At 25.2% G+C, this 11221-nt stretch overlaps 1 protein-coding gene across 6 annotated transcripts; it reads right to left on the reverse strand.

Annotated features, from left to right (window-relative positions):
- Positions 1-346: 346 nt before the first annotated feature.
- Positions 347-10505, reverse strand: LOC129607292 (extracellular superoxide dismutase [Cu-Zn]). 6 transcript variants are annotated; one of them, XR_008696803.1, is made up of 6 exons: positions 10402-10505; positions 5063-5131; positions 4705-4917; positions 4366-4613; positions 2596-2725; positions 347-790 (listed from the first exon to the last, which is right to left on the reverse strand). XR_008696803.1 is itself a non-coding variant. In XM_055518192.1 (5 exons), the coding sequence occupies exons 2-5, from the start codon at positions 5117-5119 to the stop codon at positions 673-675; spliced, it is 636 nt and encodes a 211-aa protein (XP_055374167.1). In that variant the 5' UTR covers positions 5120-5131; positions 5356-5476; the 3' UTR covers positions 374-672. The 6 variants fall into 6 exon arrangements, 5 of the variants coding, with proteins under 5 accessions (XP_055374167.1, XP_055374166.1, XP_055374168.1 ...); XM_055518192.1 differs by lacking the exons at positions 2596-2725; positions 10402-10505 and adding an exon at positions 5356-5476 and having other exon boundaries at positions 374-790; XM_055518191.1 differs by lacking the exons at positions 2596-2725; positions 10402-10505 and adding an exon at positions 5347-5471 and having other exon boundaries at positions 374-790.
- Positions 10506-11221: the final 716 nt, after the last annotated feature.

Consider the following 11221-nt stretch of genomic DNA (forward strand, 5'->3'; position numbering starts at 1 on the left):
ACCAATACGTTCACCACACAAAATTGGGTTTATTAGTTTATCCCCGCTTCTACGTTTGGGGATGGCAACCAAGATGTTTTTGCTTAGATTTATGTTTAACCCCACGCATCTGTTCCACTCTTCCACAACACGTAGTTTTTGCAATAGAAGGTCGGAAATCTTACTCTCACATTTGCTATGTATGACAAAGGCTCCTGAGAGCAACGCAACATCTAGCTACTTTCACATAAATTATTTAGAGAACAAAATCTTCAATATAATTTTCAATAATAATATATTAGGCGTGATATGATGACAGCTGACATAAAATTTTAATTTTGTGCGTTAATTAAAATCTTTTATTTATAGCAAAAATTTTTGTTCAAAAAACTTAATCCAAATTATGCGACAAAAAAATTGTATATTTATATATTTTACATTACATTTTTAAGGTTATAAATTGAAATAAATACGAGTACTTGCAATAATTTTACTACAAAATTCATTAAATTGTGAACATCATGAAATACGTTTTAAGTGTTGTTACAAACTAATTTTTATATTATGAATATTACACTTAAATAATTTTTATTAATTTAATAAATAGTTTTTATAATTATATACAAATTATTTAACATATTTTTTTCGTAAATATTCGAAGACAATTTAATCGATTTTGAATAAGAACTAAATCTAAAACGTATTACTTAAAATTACAAAAATAAATGGCAGGATTAGAGCTTGAAGAACATTGGTTCGATGAATGAAATTACTACCCGATGTACAGGGCCAATTTGTATCTGATGGTGTTCTAAAATTTAAATAAATAAAAGCACTTTTATAGCCAAAATATTATTAGAAACAAACAAATATTGTTTTATGTCATAATGCGAAATTTTATAAATTAATGAAACTGATATGGTTGGTTATGAGATACGATATAAACAAGAAATTTCTATACCCTGAAAACAACCAATTGAGATATCTTGAATTTTTGTATTTAATAAAATTAAAGCGCATTAGACGAAAAAATTTTCTTTATGATTCAAAAGTATTACAAAATATCTTATGTGAACAACATATAATCGGACGCATTTCTAATAACAGTTCGTGGAAATGGAATTCAAGTAAATCGATTTCCACGAACTGTAACAATGTTATTGTTAAATTGGATTTTCAGGTTATTGTTAAACTAGATAATGTCAAAATTTGTCAAATAAGTTTGTAGGCTCAGCGAATACTATTGTATATGAATTGGATCTTAATTAGAGGAGCTGCTTTTATCACTTTATGAACTAAATTTAGCGGTCGATACTTAAGGGCATAAAAATTCTTTTTATTTTCATATTATTCAAAGCTGTCTCTTTCAAGATATCCCACTATTGATTTGAGGTATCGATTTATTAAAAGTTATAGAAAGCATTTTTTTTTAATTGTGCAAGCTCTTGTGTTTACAGTAGAAATAAGTTTTTAAGCATTTAAGCATTTTTATGCAAAATTTACCAACATTGATTTTCTGATTTTTTTTTACACAATAATATACTCTTTTACAAAACTTAGGCTTTGGTTGAAAAATAAAAAAGTTTACTTTTCACTAAGGAACTGAATAATTTATAGAAAAATAATTGAACAACACATTAATATTTAACAGATAAAAAATTTATATTAATTTATAACAAAAACAAATAATGCTATGTATGTACTTATTGTTTAAACTATTAATTGCATACTATGATTCAAACCCCTATATATATGCAATTTTACACAACACTCTCTAACTCTGTATATATGTATGCACCTTTAATTGCTTATAAATATTATTATTTATACCAGAAGCCAAATATTATTATATATACCAGAAATCTGAATAAATTTCCTTTTTGAAAAGAAAGGAGAAACTATTTTTATATGATGAAATCTCAATTCTTGAACTTAAAGTGTGTAAACCGGTTTTATGTTATTAATTTTTTGTTTCACATATTTTTGAACATATTGTACTTATACATACACAAACATAACGTAGGTTCTCTTTGAGAGTGACGTATTTTAAATTTAAAAAAAAATTGTATAATCAAAGCTTATACTCGTAATTTACATAAGTTGATTTAGATTTACATATAGACACCGTTTATGTTATATAGTTCAAAAACGTGCTAAACATACTGCTACTAATAAAAATTTAGCTTTCAATTTCATGCAATTTAATTGACCAGACTTAGAATTTGTTGGAGAGTGTGTATATGTTATATGATAAATATATATAAGTACATAATATTTTTTTTTGTTCTTTAAATTTTACCCTCGTGTATATTTTATGTAATTTGAAATTAGTTATCATTCGGTGGGTGGCCTTTGACACATAAAAATTGTAGCATATTAATTTTGGTTTTTTGTTTCTATTAATATTTAAGATAAAGCTTTCTCCATTTGATTGCCTTCATATTTTTTGCACTTTTCTTGATTGATATTTTTTGTTGCTATAGTTATGAGGTTGCGTTAATAATAATATGGATAATGATGATGATTATGATGATGATCATGATTTAATAGCGGTTTAGAAATACAATTATTCTATATATTTATTATTAACACACACACACATAATTAGTTACTTACACCTTTAGTCAAATTAGCTTTATGCGATAAAATCTTTTTCTTGGCTTTGTTAAAAAATTATACGTTTGGTATTTTGGTTACATTTGCCTTTCAAAATATATTTAGGTTTTAAAAAGTTCTAGGCCTGATTCTATAATGATCAATAAATTTGTATTACATATTTGTATATATGTTTATACAATATATATATATATATATATATATATATATATATATATATATATACATATATATATATATATATATATATATATATATATATATATATATATACGTATATATATAGATATGCATTAATATGTTATGTATGAACAATAAAATAAATTGTTTAAAGTTTTTTTTTTCGTTTTATGTTTGTTGTTATTGTATTTATGTTATACATGAGATTATGTTGTGTTTACATGTTGTATATTGTGTACGTGTGAATTATGTGAGATTAAAAATTAATGCAGCTTTTTTTTTAGTTATAGTATAGCATTCCTACAGAGTGATCTTGCACTTGACATTGGAAAAATAAAAATAAATGATTTTTTTATAGTTAGGTTTTATGCGTATGGGAAAAAATATATATATATGTACATATCTGCGAAAATGTTTTATTATTTTTTGTATCTTCTATGAAATCAATTAAGAATTGGAAGAGGCTTGGAGATTAAGTATAATAAAGAATTTTGTAATGAAGATTAATGAACTCACTTTAGATTTTCTTTTAAATGTAATTTAATTGTTAGTTGGCGTTGCAATATTAGATTTCTGTTAGTTATCTTAAACTAGTGAAGGTCAGAATTTACAATACTGTGTTTTGAGGCAAACTTCAAATTAATGAAATACTTTTGCTGATTCTTTTGTGATATTTTAAGTTTTCTTAAACTTGATTTTGAAATTAGTATTTCAAAATTTTATTTAAAAATTTTTTTATTTCCCTTTCGCTAAATTTTATATCCTTAAAACTATATAAATTACTTGTATTAGGAAAATGAAATTTTGTGAAGGCAGTGTTTTCTTATTTCTTGATCATTTGCTTGATGTTGAAAATGACAATCATTTGCAATCAAGCAATTTTCGCAATTGATAGTTTAAAAATTATTTAAATAAAGCGAAAAATTTAAAATTTCGAAATTAAAATGTTTTCCTCGTTATTTATTCGTCATATATAAAAATCACAAAGTCCAAACTAGCATTAGAAGTTAAGAAATTAATTTTAATTACTCCTTATTTAATCAATTCATATTGAAAATGTTATTAAGAGAAAAAAATTAAAAATAAATATTAAAAATGCATTTATTGTTCTTATTGTTATTATTAGTTTAAAATTTGAAATTTGATGCTTTATTTTAAATGTAAGAAATTTATTTAATAAGTACATTACGAAACAAATAAAATAATAAAAGAAATTATAGAACACTAAAAACTTACAATAATTACAAAAAACAAAAAAAAAAAAAAATTCAAAACATGTATTCAAACTAAGGACAAACAAAAGAATCTAAAACATACTACTGTTATTAAAATTATTGGCAAACTGTTATATAATTGAGTTAAATGTGAAATCTAAATATTAAATGTGGAATATAGAAAATGTATGTGTATATACAATTGCACAATATTTGCACATGATACGTTATATATTTAACAAATCACAAGCTATTTTTATATTTGGAACAAAAAATTATACATCAAAAAATATTAAATTTTTCTTGAACATCTTTTATATATGAGCATAAAATATTTATGTATGTATATGTATATGTATGTATATATATAGTTTACTTGATTCCAATAATTCCACAAGCAGCACGTCCTCCAGCATTACCAGTTTTTTTTGAATCTGGATGCAATGTCCTGCCTAAATCATCTTCACCGGTATGAATGACAACACCTCTACCAACAATTGATCTTGGTCCAGTTAAAGTTATTAAATGATCTGTTATTACAGTATCGACAACACTATTTTGTGATATTATATTTCCTAAATCACCCACATGGCGAATTTCATCGGTTGGTGCACCGTGATCCATCTAAAATTGTTATTTTTTTTCCAATTTCAAAACGTTTCTTATATAACACATTATATTAAATTCAAATATAATAAATTTATTCTTTGTTTACCTTATCTGGATTATAATGTCCACCCATACTCAAACAACCATTTGTAATATCACCTTTTTCATGAATATGAAAACCGTGAGGTCCATCTGATAAACCATGTACTAAAATATGAACATGAACATTTTCACCACAACCAGCTTGTGTAAATGTAATATTTCCTTTAACGGCACCTTCGGTACCTTCTACAACAGCAATTGCAACAAATGGTTTATTCTATTATAAAACAAATATTTTTGATAAATTCACTTTTTTTTTTCTTTTATCAAATTTGTTAAATACATAATATTTTTATTTATTAATATAATATTAATAGTACATAAGTATATATTGTATTACATATGAAATCAAACAAGCTTACCTCAGCATGTACTTCTATAGCGCTGAAGGCTAAAATTCCTAATAATAAAGCAAACATAATATTTTAGATCTGAAAAGAAAAAAAAAAAATATCAAAATTTAATGCATAACGGGTATAATATACTTTATAAAAAATCGTATCCATATTTTATGTATATATACATGTGTGTTTGAAATTTCACATAAAATTAATAATAATTATTGTTTATTATATTTTGTATTTTAAATTATTTAATTAATTTTAAAGCTTTATTTTATTTTTTGTTAAGGATGCAAAAAAATCACATTTAATACTTCACTTGTTTTTTTTAACTATATATAATTATATTGTACGTCTATGTATGTACACATATATTTTTAAATAAATAATTTCGAGCCCACCTTAACACCACCGAATCAAAATTTCAACTGATCTCTTTTTTTTCTCTTTAGATATTTATGAGTTAACTTAACAAAATGTTTCTCTAATATCGAACAGTTATTTTTATTACATTATAAAAGAAAAAATATCTCTTCTCTTCTCATCACTAAAAAATCTCTATTCTCATCTGAAACGGCTCAAACTTTTGTTCAGTAATATTAAATTAGAAATAATTTTAAGCTACGTTCATATGCAGACACAATAATTTTACTTAAGCTCTGAGTAAATTAAAAAATAAATATTTAATTTATTCAATCATATACTAAATTTTAACCCGGATTGAAATTATTATAGAGTTTATACATGTTCGTACATACAAATTTATTATACAAGCGAATCCCCGTGTATAAGACATGTAAAAATTATAAGCAATTTTTTGTTGTTACTGGAGGTTTTTGCTTATATGAGTACTGTCTCTTATAACACCTCTTGTGCTATATAAAACTTTTTACATTTAATTGAAAATATATGGGTCTACTATCAAAATGTACAATGTCCATACTTTAATGCCGCTGTTTTGCCAAACTTACTGATGTAAAAAATTTTATATTGTAAATAAATTAAATTTGTAAATAAAAACACAATTATTTACGCACCATGTTACATATGTGGTATATATAGTTAAAAAGCTCTCCAAATAAAAATAAAATAAGATATTCAGGTGAAAGGCATTTATTTACTTTCATTTTTACAAGCTAATATCATTGAATATGTTGCCTGTGGCTGTGATATATATACGCTCAAAAATCTCAATTACTTTAGTCTATTTGCAATTTGATATTTTTACACTATTGAATATTTTGTAAAATACTTATACAATATTAGTATTGACGCAATGTAAAAGACACCCTTCTTTTCTTCTACGTGTAGTTTCATATTTTAGTCACAAATATGTTTGTATAAAAAATATTGAAGAAAATCTGATTTGATTAGCACATAACCGACCGCAATGTGTATTGTCTAGTTAAGTGAAAGTGTTACAGAACATTATAAAAATGCCATTTAAAAACTCCTCTCGAATTTTTAGGGCGTTAGTAAGCTTAGTAGAGTTTCGCTTTGTGCCATTCGAATTCTCTGAAAAGTTCACCAGTTAGTTTCGGTAGCAACCAGAGCTCAAATATCAACTTTCAAAAAATTTAATTGATCCGTTCCGTAGATAGGGTAAAAAAAATGTAAAATCGGCCTTCAATTTGGTTTCCGAAATTAAAGTATTAAATTTCAATGAAATTGGTTGATTATTTCTCTTTATATGGGTAAAAATCTAAAAATGGGCCGCAAAAAAGTTCAGTTCCCAAGACCTGATTTATCCCAAAAGTTGATCAATTCATGACATAGCCAAAACAAACTCACATATGTATAAAATCTTGATTCAGATGAACTTAAGATACACGCGTTCACACAGACATACAGACCGATAGACCGACACCTCTTTAAAAATGGTTTATTTACGCTTCCATGGAGAATGCGTTTATACCGAAAACTCGATATGCAAAATTTGTTGCCATCACATAACTTTCCTTATTGTATGCAATACGGTCGGTAAAAATATTACAATCTTAATTACTGTATTGCAATAAACATATTAAAAATTTATCTATTGATTTGTAGTTTTTGCTTCCGTTGTATGTGCATTTACGCTTGCTTCAATATTAGTGACCCGATTACATTTTGTTTACTTATTTTATGACGTAATTAATATTCATAACTCATAAAACCGGCTTTATTTAATCGAATTTCAAATTGAAATAATAAATTTTAAGGACCGGTTCTTTAATGTAGTTTATTCACAACAACTTTTATTGGTTTAAACTACCTGTAAAAACAGCTTTAACATTTTTGCCCATTAAATAATAAAATTTAATACAATTTAAAGTGAATATATTTAGTTTTACATAAGCATATGAAATTTTTAATATTTAGGTAAGTAAATTTTAATCCTAAAATTACAAATTTAAATTTTATAAGATAATTTATAATATTAAGCTTTTGTTTAGATGGGCACCTCAAGAGTTCAAATAATTATTTTTAACTTTATGTCGATCTGGAAAGTATCACTAATAAAATAATAATTAAATATAATAATTAAATTCCTTGAAATAATTTAGAAAAATTCCAAAATTCTTAATGTGCTTACACAATTATTTGAAAATAATATATCTGTGCACAAAGTTCTTTGAAAATTGTGTGTGTTATGCTATTACATTGAATATAATACTATATACGTAGGCGGCTAAAAATAATTACAGGCTATATTCATAGCACTTCGTATATTGAAATTATCTTTACGATGAAAATAAATCAGTAAACAAGAAATGATAAAATTCGGAGATTGTTAAAATTTTAATTATACAACGTATCAGAATATTCACTAATAATTGTTTAAATCTATTATTCGACCAGAAAAAGCTTCAAAGCTTATAGCTTACATAAATATGTATACAAAAAAGGTGAGTGACGTCTTACTTTAATTCATAAAACAATTATCTATAAAAGGAATATAAGTAAGAAATTAATTGTACTATTGATGATCATAAATTATAAAATTCGGTTTACTCGTATCAATCCTCAACTGAGACAAATTTCTATTAACTTGGAATCTATTTAAATGTCATCATCATCAACTTGATTAACCCCATAATTTTACTATTTATTATTATTGTGATTACATTACATTATAAGTATACTAATTAATATTCTATAACTATATCTTAAGCTTGGCATGTTAATTAAATTTTATGTTGTTAAATGAATAATGTGTGTTCCGCATCAGTGCACATTTAACTGTAAGCAGTAAATTTTTTTGTGGCCTTACAAGACTGAGAAGAGAACAAAGGTGTTGTTGGGATATGGCAGGGCTGAACTTAGCATACTGGTAGGGATGTTGATAGGGCATCGTATCTTGGGAAATATGGCCAAGAGGCTTTCAAGATACTGCGAAGGTGGAGGACGTGGACTATGTTCCTTATACCTGCTTTTCTCCGATGTGGAAGAGGAAGAACATTCTGAGGGTCTTCTTTTACAATGAACTGTCTTTGACGCGGCTATCTATATTCGCCAAGGAGGTTGATTGGTTCCGGTAGATGCATTTTGGGCATTGTATTATATGGGGTTTGTCGAATATTAGTTTGAGAGTTACCGATGGGCCTTCTTATTGGTCTACTGCATTGACTTCGCGCGTGTGGCCAGATGGAGTCCACATCTCTTTCAAGAACCTACTATGTTTATTTGTAAAATAATCAAATAAAACGAAAAACACTTCAAACTATAAACTGTATGTATCTTTATCTTCAATAAAAACATTAATATTGCATACTTATAGGGAAAATTGACTTAACCAAATGACAATTACGCTCACTCTAATTATGCTCATATAAAAGTTTAATGTTTCACAGTGTTTAATCTTCTAGTAGTCTGTATAAAGCACTAGTATTCAGTTTTGGTTTTACTCCTGTATCCCATACGGAAACAAACGTGTAACAGTTATGCATTGTTAAGAGACATAAGGTGTGAAACACTCATTGCGTTCAGTATCATTATTTACTTGTTTCTTTTATGCAAAGCGTAAAATGAATATGAAATATTAATGAAATTGTTATACAAACAACTGTTTATAAATGTGGGTATGTATAATGTGTATGTATAATATTAAAATGAAGCTGTTCATCAAGATTGAATTTATTTACTTAAAATAAAAATGCAATTAATAAAATTTTTATATGCAAAGCAATTTTATATGCAATAGTAGAAACTATAGAAAATGAATCACATTGATTTTTGACTACATACCATAATTATTAATAAGCAAGCTTATCAATATTTCAAACTTTATTTTTTGGAACATGCTGTTTTTTTTTTCTACCTATTTTTATAATTTTAAACTTTGACCAGTTAACTTAAATATTTATTTTAAAATTAAAGTGATTTTGTATAACATTCACATAAATTCAATATTTATCGTGACTTGCAAGATCGTTGCAAAAAAAAAACACATGGGTATTATGATAAATTGATTATATTAATGTTACAGGAAAATCCATGATAAAAATTAACTTCACCCTTTACGTTATTTTTTCTCAATAATGTAGATATCCCATAAAACGATCTATAATTAGATGACAGCATTTATTATTTTCCAATTGTTGTTTGAGACAAGATAACTTTTTGCTTTAGGTAAGCGGCATTCATGCAGATTCGTTTTAACAGCCGGTGTTAGAAACCATCATTCATATATTTCGGAAATCCGAAATATATTAAAACGGAATGCTCTATATCACATCAATATTTAGGTATATAGCATTTACTTTTGGTTTTTTTTTTATAAAAATTGCTGAGAGTAAACCAGATTTAAAATTGCTCCTTTTAGAATCAGCGTGTTTATATATAATATATTTCTTTCCCAGTTACTCACAACTCCGCATAAATAATACTTGTTATAATCGATATATTAACCTACTTTATTTCCAATTTACGAATAAAATTATTTCGGCCTCACTGTAAAAGTATACTTTGTTTAAATCCTTCTCATATTTCATAAAACGAATTACAAAATCACTTTCAAAAAAAAATATCTCAACTTCATTATTATTATTATTATGACCTTCAAATGAAGGACAAATTTGTGAATATTATTTTAAAAATTTTTGTTGATTTATTTTGTTATTGAATTTTTAATTTATTCCAAAATTTATATTATCGTCGATTATAAAAATATTTTTTGATTACTTTTACCAAATTAACAATTAATTTTTAAAAAAATAAAGGTGTCAATGATTCATTAACAAACAAACAAAATAAAGAGCCATAAAAAAATAATTACTTTAAAATATAATTCGCAAATATTCCTTTTTTTTATTAAATTAAAATGATTAATTAAAAATATAATAAAAGTATAAAATTATTATTATTTTATTTATTATTACCAAATAGAGATTTCTTTGTCAAAATAATCTTAAGTACTGCCAATAACCGACTTTTCTCATGAAAAGTTCACTTTCGACTAAAACATGTTTTGATTTTCAATTAAAATTTGATGTACGAAATTGAAATCGCATTGAATGGATGGTGCGTTAAAGCTCTTCGTTTGTTTATTTACTTTTTTTTTTTGTGTTTTTACTAGTTATCTGAAATTTTTAATTTTAAATTCTAGTCTAACAAGTTTTATCTCTTACCAGTCTAAAAAACAATAAAATTTGTTTTTCTTTCCATTTATACACTTTAAACAAGTATCTATTTATATAGTACGGCATAAATAATATGTGTGTCTGCTTGTACGAATCATATGTGGCCAACTAAAGTAAACAAAAGTTATTTTATTTTTTTTTTAACTATTCTTGTTCAAATAATGACACCTATATTTCAGCAATATTCTTTTATATACATACATATTTATTTATTAATGAGAACTCAAAAACTTTACGACAATCGGAAGTTTTTTTCTCTCTATGTGAAAATGTTTTCAATAAGATATTGCGACATTGGTTTTGAATTTATAATAATTATTATATTTTAGTTTTTGTAAACGAAATGCTAAATATATTGTTGTGGACAACCTGCCTGTGGAAGTTGACGTACATATGACGGCAAATATTTTTTTTAGTCAAAACTATGCAAAACTAACTTAAAAACTTCATTTTGAAAAGTTTAAGCGAAAAAGTATCTACTGTCAGTTTTGAGTCACTTGATTCCAAAATTTTTAAAACTGCAATACTGAATAACATAAAGTTTAGTAACATTAAATTG

Source organism: Condylostylus longicornis, unplaced genomic scaffold (genome assembly GCF_029603195.1).
Source record: "Condylostylus longicornis isolate FDR11 unplaced genomic scaffold, ASM2960319v2 ptg000027l, whole genome shotgun sequence".
Taxonomy (NCBI): Eukaryota; Metazoa; Arthropoda; class Insecta; order Diptera; family Dolichopodidae; genus Condylostylus; species Condylostylus longicornis.